This window comes from Stegostoma tigrinum, chromosome 28, assembly GCF_030684315.1.
Source record: "Stegostoma tigrinum isolate sSteTig4 chromosome 28, sSteTig4.hap1, whole genome shotgun sequence".
NCBI classification, from domain to species: Eukaryota; Metazoa; Chordata; class Chondrichthyes; order Orectolobiformes; family Stegostomatidae; genus Stegostoma; species Stegostoma tigrinum.
In genome coordinates this window covers 11,282,549-11,297,737 of record NC_081381.1, presented here as the reverse complement: position 1 = coordinate 11,297,737, position 15,189 = coordinate 11,282,549, and the positions used below count along the sequence as shown (strand labels likewise).

Below are 15,189 nucleotides of genomic sequence, written 5' to 3'. Positions count from 1 at the left end.
TCTGTTAAGAGTTTAAATGTCCCATAGCTCATCAGTGTCTGAGTGAATGGATGAATGACTGTGTTAGTGTGTAAGTGAGTAGGGTGGATGAGGTAAAGAGTTAGGGTGGCGTGGTTGGATTGTGTCATGTTGGAAGGGGTGAAGGGAATAGTGGGCACGAATCAAAGAGAACAGTTGTGCAGTTACTAAGGAGCTAGACTAGGATTTTCTTGTTCACCATTTCCTGGGTGACTACTCAGGCAAATAAATCAGAAATGAGTAAAGTCTCCAAATCTAACTCAGGGTGAGAGAATTTTTGGAGGGTCTAAGGATGAAGGAGAACTGCCCACTGGAAGTTCAAACTATTTGGGCCGTTCCCATGCAGTCCCAACTCCCAACTACCATTTTGGTCATAGAACAGTACAGCACAGAACATAGAACAGTACAGCACAGAACAGGCCCTTCAGCCCTTCATCTGCCAACTCACTTCTGACAATCTAAAGGCTAGAAGATCTGGACTATTGTTTAAATAGAAAATGATAGAATTCACCATTCTCCTTGATTAGGAACATGTCTGTCAAGCATTCTCAGAGTTTCCATGTTTAAAGACAATATTTACATAATTTGCTGAGCAGTAAAACAGATATAAGCTTATCTCAAGCAGGAAAAACAGATTAGTAATCTTTATCAAAATATCTTACATAGTGATATGTCACAGATACTGATTTTAAAGGATGACAGACGGGAATGTGTTCCCCTTTGATCAAGCAGGGCCTACATTGAACATGTTAAGGTGGAGTCTATTGATGTGAGGCTGGAAGTCCTGCTCCTCTGATGCTGCCTGACCTGCTGTGCTTTTCCAGCCTCAAACCTATAGATTCTGGCTTCCAGTATATGCAGTCCTCATTGTCTCCACATTAAGGTGTAGCCCAGCTCGATGCACATCAATGCTCCTTCAACTCCGCTCTATCACTTAAAACAACTCCAACATTAGGAACAGAAAGAACTGCAGATGCTGGAGTCAGAGTTAACACACAGCAGGCCAGGCAGCATCAGAAGGGTCCCATCCCGAAACGTCAGTTTCCCTGTTCCTCTGATGCTGTCCGGCTTGCTGTCTTCCTCCAGCTCCACACTGTGTTATCTCCAATCTGAGGAAAGCATTTTTTCCACGTCAATGTGAACTTTTCCACTGCGAAGACCAGTTATCCTTGTATGTATGTTAAGTAGGGATGCAAAATTAGATTAATTTGCAACGCTGGTCCCTTTGCTCATGACTGAAATCAAGTCTAAGCGATGGAGGTGAAAAGATGGGGTTTAGCCAATGCTCTGCACAAACTCCCAGAGACATGCTGAATTTGGATCACGACTGATGGTTATAATTGAATATCAATTTCTGCAGATCTACGAAAATCACAACATTAGTAATGTAACTATAGATCACACTTATTGCATGTAAAATATTTCAGCATCTTTCCTAGAGGTAAAACCGACAACAAAATACTTCAACCTCCTTCTCAGAAAGCAAAGAAAGAAAGATTGGCAGTGATTTGTCAAAGGGATAGGTTTAAAGGAGTCTCAAAGGAGAGGGAGGTCAGTTATAAAATGTGCAGCATAACACCAAAACAACTTCTTTTTAGCATATGATCAATTTGCTTTGAGCTCTGTGGAAAAGCTGTGGACCAACTCTGACCTCTCCTGGCATCACAGTTCCAACAGCAGGTGCAATAGATAAATAAGAATATTCTGGAATGGCAAATTCAAATAATGTTGGCCCAACAGGCACGGTTTCTCCTTTTCCGATCCTTGGCACGGGGTGAGTAAATTCATTTTGGCTGGTGTGTGAATTCTCCACATACAGAGTCACGGTAGATGTATCATTTAAAGCTGTAGCTGCAAAGTGAATCACTGAATGGGATAACGTCAGTGGAGGGAAGACACCAATAGCTTGACAGGAAATCTTGAATTCCCTAAGTAATAAAACAAAGTGTATTGATAAATGTTGGTTATTGAAAGGTAATTGCATCAAAGTAGCAATGATTTCCTAAGCAGTGAGAATGATCCTTTTGAGATGATATCTCATGCATTTGATTAGCAATGGTGAAAGTTTAATATGCTACAATCATACCCGTACTTGTAATTGCACTGCTTGATTTTCATTACTTATGGCAGATGTTTTGAGTCCGTTTAGGTAACAGTGATGTATAAAACAGAATATTCAGTATGAGCAATGTAATATATTATAATAGTGGAGCATTTTATTATACTGTCCTCTCTGTTGTGAAGGTGCTGGTTCAATAATAGCCACACCACTAAGCATGTCTTCATCTTATTTATGCAACACAGTATAGAAAGATTGCAATAAGGCTGAGGTGGAGCTATTTTCAACATTTCGTTGAAGAAATTAAGGACTGAAGAACATTGTGACACATTTTTGGACTGGTCACCAAAGGCTGATGGATTAAATATGCCATTCAGGCCCACGACATCTTTACTTCACTCAGATTCAAGGGAGAAAGTGGTGATGCAAGATCTCTTAATCTCCTCACAAAATGTCATGGTGTGTGAGCCAACAGATCTGGAGATTCCAAGATAATAAAGTGTGAGGCTGGATGAACACAGCAGGCCGAGCAGCATCGCAGGAGCACAAAAGCTAACGTTTCAGGCCTAGACCGTTCATCAGAGAGGGGAATGGGGTGAGGGTTCTGGAATAAATAGGGAGAGAGGGGGAGGCGGACCGAAGATGGAGAGAAAAGAAGATAGGTGGAGAGGAGAGTATAGGTGGGGAGGTAGGGAGGGGATAGGTCAGTCCAGGGAAGACGGACAGGTCAAGGAGGTGGGATGAGGTTAGTAGGTAGGAAATGGAGGTGCGGCTTGAGGTGGGAGGAAGGGATGGGTGAGAGGAAGAACAGGTTAGGGAGACAGAGACAGGCTGGGCTGGTTTTGGGACGCAGTGGGGGGAGGGGATGAACTGGGCTGGTTTTGGGATGCGGTGGGGGAAGGGGAGATTTTGAAGCTGGTGAAGTCCACATTGATACCATTGGGCTGCAGGGTTCCCAAGCGGAATATGAGTTGCTGTTCCTGCAACCTTCGGGTGGCATCATTGTGGCACTGCAGGAGGCCCATGATGGACATGTCATCTAAAGAATGGGAGGGGGAGTTAAAATGGTTTGCGACTGGGAGGTGCAGTTGTTTATTGCGAACCGAGCAGAGGTGTTCTGCAAAGCGGTCCCCAAGCCTCCGCTTGGTTTCCCCAATGTAGAGGAAGCCACACCGGGTACAATGGATACAGTATACCACATTGGCAGATGTGCAGGTGAACCTCTGCTTAATGTGGAATGTCATCTTGGGGCCTGGGATAGGGGTGAGGGAGGAGGTGTGGGGGCAAGCGTAGCATTTCCTGCGGTTGCAGGGGAAGGTGCCGGGTGTGGTAGGGTTGGAGGGCAGTGTGGAGTGAACAAGGGAGTCACGGAGAGAGTGGTCTCTCCAGAAGGCAGACAAGGGTGGGGATGGAAAAATGTCTTGGGTGGTGGGGTCGGATTGTAGATGGTGGAAGTGTCGGAGGATGATGCGTTGTATCTGGAGATTCCACTCCTCACAATCAGCCAGAGTGTTGTGATTGTGAATGTTTTTTGTTCAGGTCTGGTTCCCTGACCTTCATCCACATGAAGTAATGAGGGGGTTAGCTACTTACGGTCTGTCATGGCCACATGATTTGGCCTGAACCCGTTTCTCTGTGAAACTAATAAGCTGGCCACTGTATGTTGTAATGTGGCCAGCTGCTCCACCTTGAAAAGAATGCGCTCTGATCAGTGCCCTTGACGTGAATTGCAGAACCTACTACAGTTTCACTACAGCTCTATATTCTATAACTTGGTGGGGCAGGTGGGGGTGAAATGGGCCATTTCACTGAAGACAAATTTCCCTCCATTAATTCTAAAGCATGTTTATAAAAAAATTTAAAGTATTCCATTAAGAAAATGGAATCTAATTCTTTGATGATAGAGATTCCCCAAATAAAGATATGTGGTGGGATTTTTAGCCCCTAATGAGAATGAGCAAGGAAGAGAGCTGATGTGAAAACTGGCTGACATGCTACTAACCCTAAGCATCACCCCTATTCCCCAGCCATTTTTTGGACGTGGGATGGGGAATGGAAGGGCTATCCGCCTGTGCAAGGTTTGGTATTCAATTAAGGCCCTTTAAAGGCTTATTCTGGAGAATTATCCCAAGCTGATGCAAATGCTGCGGGCAACTACCTAGGGGTAAGCTCCCAGTAAGCTTTTAGCTACTCCTGTCCCCTGTCCATCTGCGCTACCCCAATGTATGAACTGCATTTCGCCAACTTGGAGATAATTATAATTGGAGAAAAGCCTGTTAAAAGAAATAAGGATTTTCTATTCAGCTCTCCAGTTTCTGGAAAAAAATTCTTGTTGTGAAACCAGCTTGAAATGTGAAAGTTCTATCAAAGAGTGCTCTGAACAATTCTTAACTGTGTAGTTCCAAAGCAAACTACATTTGAAAAGATCCCACAGAAATCTGCCTATGTTGATGATACCCATGTACACCGACCAAAACGTCAGACAGCCACCTGACCATTCCACACTTTGTCTTTTGTTGTTTTCAAAAACAGTTATAAGAACTGCCAATGACAATATCCACATGTACCATTAAGAGACCTACATAATTTAAAGACTATGTATGCATTGCATGCACAGAGATTGGTGAAAGTGGAATTGAGGGGAGATATAGTCTGCTTTGTTAATGTAAATTTGAATTTCTTTGTGACCATTTATACTTGATAATGTATGTAACTATAAATGTTAATGCATATAATTTTATTGTTATGGAAGTGGAATGTTTGGAGAAATGAAATTGTGCCTTTTGTGAACTGGTTGGCTTGCTGTGGTTATATGATCTCCATTTCTGCGGTAAGTGTTTTTGAGGGCAGGCTGTGGCAACTATAAACATACATTATTTGAAATAGTAATATTTCAGGACAGTGCTTTAGAATGGTGATCAGTACCAATTTATAATACATTTGAGCACCCATTTTACTTAGCATTGTGGAAAATAACTATTTCCATTTAACTAACAATGCACAATCAACATTGTGTATTGCTAGATCAAGTATAGCAGTCACCAGATGTAGGGTAAAAGTGCCTCAATAATGCATTAAATACAAACAGTTTAATGCTGCCAATGTCTGCCCATAAGACTGAAACTGCCTTACCTAATTTCACTGAGGGCTTTTTCAATCAGTATCATTGAGCACTGAATTTTAATTGAGTCATTTGCCATGCATTAGTTACCTATCTATCTGTTTTGACAGAAAGCAGAGGGTTTAAGCTGTTGACATAGTACCAGGTAGTTACATGTAATGGTACAATATGGATTCTTCCCCTTGGGTTCTGATTCCGCAATTGTCCATGTCGAATCTCAACAAAATCATTAGGAGGAACCCGCCACAAAACAGCAAATATCCAGGAGGGAAAATGCTCACAAGCTCCTCTTTAAAAGTAATAGCCAATCACCTCCGAGTTGGTAGAGAATAAGAAAACTGATGCCTACTCTCTCATCTAATTTGTCATTACTCAAATGATGACCTGAAAAAAAACTTACAAAATTAAGATGGGAACAAGCTTTCTTCCTTTTTAAAAACCGAACAATTCTCCGGTTCCAAATAGAAATTACTATATTCAACACAAGCTTAAATCCAAGTGATATCAGGGAAACCATCAAATTTCTTACATTTTATCAGAATTCCAAACTGACACAAAAATGTTGAAATTCAGCAGAGTTCTCTTAAGCATTTCTGGCACTGACCACAATTTTAATGGTTGGATTTTGATTATGCTTTGAAGACCTGGGACAGAATATTTCCAACCCCTGAACTATTTGGACAATGGTGAGTCACTTGGGAAAATATGGTGACATCAGAGAAAATGAGATTTGCGACATTAAGAAAAAATTGTCTCATTCTGCAACTAAGTTTTGAATGGCAAGATGAGAATCTCACTAGTAACAGGCAAGATGTATTTTTGTACTATTATTATCTAATCTCATCTCATTGATATATAGTTTCCTAGTTTTCCACACACCAGATAGAAACTAGATGGTGACAATTCTGAACATATTGTCAAAGTGGTTTCTTGGCACCTCTAGTATGCCACATGCTCCTCTAGGCCCCTATCTTCGGGAAAAAGTGTTTTGCAAAATTCAGCCATGGAAAGAATTTGGCTCAAGCCAATTTTCTTTCATCCTGACTGCAATACATTGGCATCACTTGGTTCTTCCTATGTAAGATACTGTGTCAAAGACATGACCTAATTTTTCACATCTTGGATAGTGGCATTGATTTTAAATAATAACTATTATCGAGTTTTGAGAAGATTTGTAGCTCAGGTTGAGTTTTTGGATGTGAGTTTGCTCGCTGAACTGGAAGGTTAGTTTTCAGACATTTCATCACCTTTCTAGGTAACATCATCAGTGAGCCTCCGGTGAAGTGCTGGTGTTATGTCCCGCTTTCTATTTATCTGTTTAGGGTTCCTTGGGTTGCTGATGTCATTTCCTGCGTTGGTGATGTCATTTCCTATTATTTTTCTCAGAGGATGAAAGATTGGCTCCAAATCAATGTGTTTGTTGATGGAGTTCCGGTTGGAATGCCATGCTTCTAGGAATTCTCGTGCGTGTCTCTGTTTGGCTTGTCCTAGGATGGATGTGTTGTTCCAATCAAAGTGGTGTCCTTCCTCATCGCTATGTAAGGATATGAGTGATAGTGGGTCATATCTTTTTGTGGCTAGTTGATGTTCGTGTATCCTAGTGGCTAGCTTTCTGCCTGTTTGTCCAATGTAGTGTTTGTCATAGTTCTTGCAAGGTATTTTGTAGATGACGTTCGTTTTGCTTGTTGTCTGTATAGGGTCTTTTCAGTTCATTAGCTGCTATTTTAGTGTGTTGGTGGGTTTGTGGGCTACCCTGATGCCAAGGGGTCCGAGTAGTCTGGCAGTCATTTCCGAAATGTCTTTGATGTAGGGGAGAGTGGTTATGGTTTCTGAGCCCGTTTTGTCTGTTTGTTTGAGTTTGTTGCTGAGAAATCGGCAGACTGTGTTCATTGGGTAGGAATGAAGGAAACCTAAACAGATAAATAGAAAGCGGGACATAACACCAGCGCTTCACCGGAGGCTCACTGATGATGTTACCTAGAATGGTGACGAAACGTCTGAAAACTCACATCCAATAACTATTATTTCAATCAGAATCTTTCGAAGTGCATTGCTATTTCTGAACAAACAGCTCCTGCGAAAATAATTCAATTTATTAATTTTAATATATGTGAATTGTTCAAAAGTGGCAACATTTCAAAGTGTGGGAAAAACCAGGAACAAAAGTAAGAAAAGTGAATAATTACGAAACTGATTTGACAAGGTGGATGTGAGAGTTTGATGGATGATATTTTTTAAGACTGGATGCCTGTTGGTGTTGATTATTTAAAATATCTTCACTGTTCTATTTTGTTTTAGTTTGGATAAGGCTCGGCAATCAAATCACACTGAAAAGAATATTACATTTAGATTTTCTGAAGGAGGGTCTAGGCCCCAAACATCAGCTTTCCTGCTCCTCTGATGCTGCTTGGCCCGCTGTGTTCATCCAGCTGTACACCTTGTTATCTCAGATTTTCCAGCATCGGCAGTTCTTGTTATCTCTGACATTTAGGGCGGCATGGTGGCTCAGTGATTAGCACTATTGTTTCACAGCACCACAGACCTGGGTTTGATTCCACCCTTGGGTGAATGTCTGTGGGGAGTTTGCACATTCTCCATGTGCCTGCGTTGGTTTCTTCTAGGTGCTCCAGTTTCCTCCCACAGTTGAAAGATGTGCAGGCTAGCTGGGTTGGACATGCTAGATTGCCCGTAGTGTCCAGGGATATGTAAGTTGGGTTATTAGCCATCGGATATGTGTACTTGTGAGAAGAGGGTGGTGGGTGGCTCTGGGTGGGATGCTCTTCGGAGGGTTGATGTGAACATGATGGGCTAAATGGCTTGCTTCCATATTGTAAGGATTCTATGATTCTAACAGTGAATGCTGAATAACCCTAACTTGAGGTACAGTTTGCAGCCATACTATTAAGCTCTGTTTGTAGTAGAACCTAAAATGATGCCCCTGCGTGAAATCATTTTTTCTTCAAATTCTGTTATTTTTTAAACAAATAATCTTATTCAACATGAATGGTAAGCATATTTGCCGCTCATAGGATTGATACTTAACTCAAAAGTGATCATTTCTAGCATTTAATGATTTGCTGGCAGCCTCTACTCCAGAATTAATTAGCTCAAAATTCTGATCTGAGGCTGGAGGCATGCCAATTATTAAAAATGATTCTTCACCACTGCTGACAACATCCAGGTGTTGCTTTGCTCATGATCATAACTCATTTATGCCCCTGATTCTGATGGCTTATGTAATCTCTTTACGAGTGAAATATCTAGCATAGCTCACTGCCACAGAGGAGATTCCCGTTTATAGAGTCATACAGCACAGAAACATTCAACTAGTACATGCTGACCAGAACCCAAACTAGTTCCACCTGCCAGCACTTGGCCCATTTTCCTTCAAACATTTCTCATTCATATACTTACCCAAATGTCTTTTAAACATTGTACCTGCATCTACCACGTCCCTTGAAATTCATTTGACACATAAAAAGTAGTGTCCCCATGTCTTTGAAAACCTTTCTCCTTAAAAAAGATTTCCCCAAGTCTGGAAATCCTCCACCCTAGGGAAAAGACACCTGCCATTACTTTATCTAAACCCTTCACAATTTTATAAACCTCTAGAAGGTCACCCCTTAACATCCTATACTCCTGTGACAAAAGCCTTTCCTTATAACTCAAACTCTCCAATCCTGACAACATCCTGATAAATTTCTTCTGAACGCTCTCCAGCTTAATAATATCCTTCCTTTAACAGGGCAACGAGAATTGCACACAGTATTCCAGAAGAGGTCTCACCAATGCCCTCTACAATTTCAACATGACATCCCAATTCCTATACTCAATTTATATGTGCATATTTATGAAGGTCACGGTGTTTGATGGAATAAAGGCATGCCTCAGTTGAATATTTTTAATCCGTTGAGGAATGAAACAGCAACATAGGACCTCAACGATAACGTTTACATTTAGCTGTGTTCTCTCTATATTCATACTTGGCTATTAATAAACTATAAAAGGAAAAAACAGTAGAAATTTACTTTTTCACATGCAGAACATTGGTCAAAGCTGGAAACAGATAGAAGTGATTTTCATAAATGTAATAACTCGCACACCATGGGAAATTATGAATATTTGATTTCTCAGCAATAACTATTCAAAATATTTATACATCAAGAATAAATTTTTGTAATGGCTCAATTGTAAAGTCTTTAAATGAATCTATATAGAGATGGTCCTGTTTGATCCCTGTTTGCAATCAAATTAATACATTCTAGCAATGTTACAATGGGAGATAGTGCATCTGGTTAGGTACATTAATGTACCCTGATTTCCAGACAATTAATGCCTTGTATTTAAAACTGTCATCCTTAATCTCACCATGGTGTCTCACCTTTTGTTTTTATATTATCTTATCTGGAAATCCTTGCTTTCATTGCAAATTTACAGCAATTAAAAAAAAATTGGTAGGGAGGGAAACGTGAAAGATCTTGGCTAAACCATATTTATTACTCATCCTTTACTGCTCTGAGAATGTCGGCTTTCTTCTTAGATCATAGGAGTCTTTGTGATGATAGTAATCCCAGAGTGATGCTAGGTAGGGAATTGAGCTTTTTCATTTTAGCACTGGATTATTACCTCAGTGGAAGAAAGTTGACATCATACATATTGGAAAGAGTTGTTGGGAATATACACAAATACTTAAAAACTATGTGAGCATGAAGACATGGAATTATTTGGACATTTTCTGAAATAAACAGGATCATGTGCTTTCTTGCAATTGTGTTCAGAAATATGTGGGCTGTTACTTATCTGGTAATTACTGACATCAAAAGTTTAATGCTTGCTGTAAGCCATCTGTGGTGTTTTGGGAAATCAAGTGGCTTTGGAAAGACAGCTACGCGAAGCAAGAAGGTAAGAAACGGAGTTTATTGGCTAAATTACTGGTTAAAAAAAAAGTGGCTTTGAGAGGACAAGTAGTCTATACAACTGCTTCTGGCCTCAGAATTCTGCTTTGTAAACCCATAAGTTAGAGTAAGTAGAGAAAATACTCCGTAGCTATTAGCTTTTCTGATGTCCTGATTCTTAAAGGAGTCCCTGGGAAGCTGGTAGAGTTTCTAAATGCCAGTCTTTCTGTCTACCTTCTGAAGTCTTAAGTGGCGGATTGTGACCTATTCTTGACAGCACAAATTTAAGTTCATTGGAATTGGAACTTGACCTTTGTCAGCAATCTTCAGCTGTCAGCAATTCAGCTTAGTCAACAGGAAATTTCAGCAGATGTGAGAATTTACCAGATTTTGTACTTTGTTTTCAGACTTTGTCTCATGGGTTTTGTTTTTCACCCTTTTGGCCTTTATTAAAAAATAAAACTTATCATCTCTGCAGAGACTTGCCTTTTTGTGTTGTCTGAGCATGTCTGAGAATGGGATTGATGGGACACCATTTAAATTCTGGACCATACCCTAGGTGGTAATAAATAGTTGCTCATTTTTTTCAGAATGAGTCTTGTCTATAATAAACAGGTTAGTTTTGAATTCATTACAGAAGCCTGGTCAATATTTCTTTTAGTCTGGATGCAATACAAATGAGTGGATTTAGCCACTTTGGTGATTGAACCTAGACAGTTACACTCATGGTGAGATTGGTGAAGTCATGGGCCTTGAATATAAGCATTCCTCCTGCTGCAGTCATGAAAGAAAGGGCTAGCAGGCTAAACAGAATTTGTTATTAGTTATTGAAGATAAAAAAAAAGAGTATTTTGCCCATTCTCTGTTGTTCTTTTTCTACTTTATGGTATTTCATGGTAAATTTTTTTAAAACGTTTAAGAACCGTGCACTCACTAAGGTAGAACTGGGTTTTGGGCATAAGCCAACTGCAAGGCTGCTTTGTGAAAGGTGAGGCAAAATACGCTAATATTGTTTAAGTATAGTCATAGCATGGTTACTTTATGACAAAGCTGTTCAAATAGCTTTGTACATAATTATCGCACCATTAAATCTGGCAGATTATTAGGTTGTCATCTTCCTTGCTCGCCTTAGGCCCTGGAGACATGCTTTTGAACTTTATTTGGGTAAAAACGGTATTTATTAATAAATGAACCTTTTGACTGCCTTTGTACCAACTTTATCTTCAAAGTGAAAAATTTTCTGAGGGAAGAGAAACTGCCTTTCTGACATAAAATAAGCATGAGGTGATCTATGCTTTCTTACTACTTTTTATCAGTTCTAATATAGCTACTACCTTGTGTGTTTATTTCACTGAATTTCAAAGTCTGCCAGTTTGTGAACAGGTTCAAATTTCATTTTATAAATTAATTACAGTGACAAGTATTTCAGTTTGATTCCTAGGAAATACCACATTAGCAGATGTTATGCCTGTACTTTAGAGGGCCATCTATGCCAAACTCACAACATTGAATGAGCCCACAATAAGGCCATGCAGCACAGAAGCTTACCCCAAACACCAATCAGTTCATAAGAGACAGGAGCAAGAGTAGACCATTCAGTTCACTGAGCATGCCCTACCACTTAGTAAGTTTATGGCCAGTCACATTGAGGCCTTAATACCACTTTTTTGCCTATCCTTTTAAATCCTTAACTCTCTTGTCATGACAATTCTGTGCAGGTCCATACTGATTTCATGTTGAACCCTTCAGTCATGAGAAGCTTGACAGGAGACAATGAAATCATTTACAATTTGTACAAAAGTAAATAATGAGGGGTCTACCATCACTACTACAGATCAATGATCCATTAGAGACCCTACAACACAAAATATCTCAGTAATTACAAAAATAAAATCAAACTTTTTTTTAAACTTGTCCTAGTTAGAAGCAGACACTCCATATTAGCTTTGATTACCTATTAATTTCAGACTTGCAAATCAACTCAAAGGCATACTCTTTGGCTTGTTTGGCTTTGAACATGATGTCGATATTCAGAGTTTCCAGAGGTAAAAGTACACCAAACCCATCATTAGGTTGCACCTCCACATACTGTAAAAAACAGAAAAAGTGACAAGTAAACAAACTAGAAACAAAAACAGAAATTGCTGGTAAAGCTCAGCAGGTCTGTCAACATCTGTGGAGAGAAATCAGTGTTAATGTTTTGGGTCAAGCAAACTAACTTTGAACTTTACTGCATCAAATTTTACATTCAGTGTCATGAGCTGAGGACGACATGCTAAGACAAGTTTAAGCACAATAATAAAAGTATAGCGATTGAAACCAGCCAGATTGCATTGACGAGATCCTTGATTGGGGTTGTTAACCTGGGCCAATCAGGAAAGCCCTGGCTGACCAATATAACCAGGAGATTTAGCATCCCCTCAGTTCAGGGGACCGATTCGAAGCTGGCTAGCTATGCCAGTGTACTGTGCACAAATAACCAGAGGGTGACTTGGTAAGGTGCTACCAGCCTCTGTGCAGTTATTTCAAAAAGTAATTTTTAAAAAAATCTTTGCATCACTACAGATGTAATCTGATTTTTTGGAGTTCTTTAAATAGTAGTTCAAGTACTAACAGATAAGCATGTGTGGCTTTTGTGTGATGTATTAGGTAAATGATCACTTCTTTTATGATGCCAGTGTTCAGAATACTGGACAATTTATTTATTAGGATCTAGCTTGATAGACTATCATCACTTAACAGAATGCATGGAGAACTGAGGGTAAGAAAATAAGTGGTAGAACTCCAGGATTAAATGGAAACACTATGAGAACCTTTACCTGATAAATCTGAGCAAAATAAATGTACACAATAATGACTAAACAGGTACATGGAACAGGCAGATAATGGGCTGAAGTTTCTCAGCTTCTGAACAATGTGGATAATAGCAGGAAAGGTTGGAAATAATGGCAAGCTGAAATAATGAGATTCTCAAAATTGAGAAAATTAAAAACCATTTTTTTCCAGGTAGTACTGTGCCAACTGTAGCTGTTTACTTTGCAAACAAGTTATGTCATTTTGGATACAATTATGGGGGGGTTGATGGCCTCTCAGTGGAAAGAAACAACAGCAGCCAGATCAGTGGCACCATGACTGGCTCTGTTGTACAGCAGTGAGGATTGAAGCATAGGTGAGCAGTAGTGATAGGAGATTCTATAGTCAGGGCACAGGTGGGCATTTCTGTGGCTATGTGCAAGACAACAGGATGGTGTGTTGCTTCCCTGTTGTCAGGATGAACAATGTATCTCAGCAGGCACAGGACATTCTGAAAGGGGAGAATGAGCAGACAAAGGCAGGAAGTGAGAGCACAAAGGAAATATAGGGAGCTAGATAGAAAGGTAAAAAGCAGGATCCTGTAGGTTTGTAATCTTGGGAGTGCTCCCTATTCCACCTGCTAGTGAGGCCAGAAATAAGAAGATAGCACACTTGAATGCGTGGCTAAAGGGCAAATGTAGGAGGAAGGTCTCCAGGTATCTGGATTATTGGGATGCCTTCCAGGACAAGTGAGACCCGTACAAAAAGGATGGGTTGCACCCAAACTGAAGGGGAAGCAATAAATTCAGAGGGAGGTTTGCTAGCGTCACTTTGGAGAGTTTAAACTAGTGTGGCAGGGGCTAGGAACCAGAGCAGTAGGTCAGCATATGGAATGATTGAGGAGAAGGTAGAAGTGAAGTTAAGTAAGTCTAATAGGAAAAATGTGCTGGACCAGGTTAATGGACACAGTGGGAGTGACAGTCTGAAGAGTATTTATTGTAATACAAAGAGTATAACAGGTAATGCAGATGAGTTTAGAGTCTGGATTAGAATGTGGAACTGTGATGTTATAGTCATTGCAGAAACTTGGTTCAGAGAAGGGTAGGACTTGCAGCTCAATGTTCCAGAGTTTAGATATTTCAGGTGGGATAGACAGGACGCAAAAGGGGTGGAAGAGTTGCATTACTGATTGAGGAGACTGTCACAGACGCACTAAGACAGGACATCTTGGAGAGCACAACCAATGAAGCCTTATGAGTAGAACTCAGAATAAGAAAGGCACAATTACTATGATGGAGTTTCCTATAGGCCTCCCAATAGCCAGCAGGAGATAGAGGAACAGTCATACAGGCAGATCATGGAAGAGTGTAAAAACAACAGGGGTGTTATTAGACAGTAATTTTAACTTCCTAGTATTGGCTGGAACTCTCACAGTGCCAGGGTAAATCTGAAAATCCATCTGATATGTGGGAGTCTTTTAAAGGCTGGTTGATCAGAGTTCAGGACCAGCATGTTTCTGTGAGGATAAAAGATAAGGATAGCGATATGAAGCAGAAGTCAACCCCCTTTTATAATTAAAGCTGAAACATGCAGAGAAGCTCACCTCGTCTCATAATTTGTTAAAGGAAGTGTGAAAAGTGGTATAACCTGCCTCTCACTTCCCAGAATGTTATAAAGGATTGGTTAACCGAAATGAAATCCTTTCACTCACTGTATAATCAAAAAGTGACAATTTATTTATATAACTAACAGTGGACAAAGTAACAGGCTTACGATCATACTGAACAATTCCCCCTTAATTACTAACTATGCTGTTTCAATAAATACAAGTCCCACTTGTATAAACCAAATTAATTAAAAGAAACTTAAAACATAGTCTCTCAAAAGTACAGACAGGATATGTCTTCTAGAATGTTCCACACCCTCTCTGCATTCCTCAGCCTGCAACATGTTTCTCCATTGACCTACTGTCTAAGGAACATTAGCTAAGAGTGCCGCTACATCTTTATTTAGATGACGGTCACTGTGAGAATGTAGAGAGATTCCGTGACAGCAAGTGATTTTCTCTTTTGAGCTGCTGATTATTAACTCTATTCCAATTGCATTTGCTCTCACACTGATTTTCAAATGCCCTCTTCTTTTATACCCTTGATGACCCATTAATTAAAATAGGATTGATCCAAGGTTGTCAAAACCATCTGATTTTAAATTTAATTGGGCTTTGGTATCTAGGGCCTGGTTTAAATTAATTGGTTAAATTAAAAAACCTGTTGTCTTGCTCACAGGCAACGATACAAAGTTTT

General features: G+C 40.0%; 1 protein-coding gene across 4 annotated transcripts in view; it reads right to left on the bottom strand.

Moving 5' to 3' along the window:
• cfap74 (cilia and flagella associated protein 74) overlaps nucleotides 1-15,189 on the bottom strand; it is a 190,787-nt gene that overhangs the window by 34,019 nt on the left and 141,579 nt on the right. For all 4 annotated transcript variants that reach the window (XM_048561032.2, XM_059638059.1, XM_048561033.2 and 1 more), the window contains 2 exons: nucleotides 12,048-12,181; nucleotides 1,670-1,946 (listed from right to left, as the gene is read on the bottom strand). In XM_048561032.2, the coding sequence (XP_048416989.1) occupies nucleotides 1,670-1,946; nucleotides 12,048-12,181 (411 nt within the window). The remainder of the gene's footprint in view (nucleotides 1-1,669; nucleotides 1,947-12,047; nucleotides 12,182-15,189) is intronic.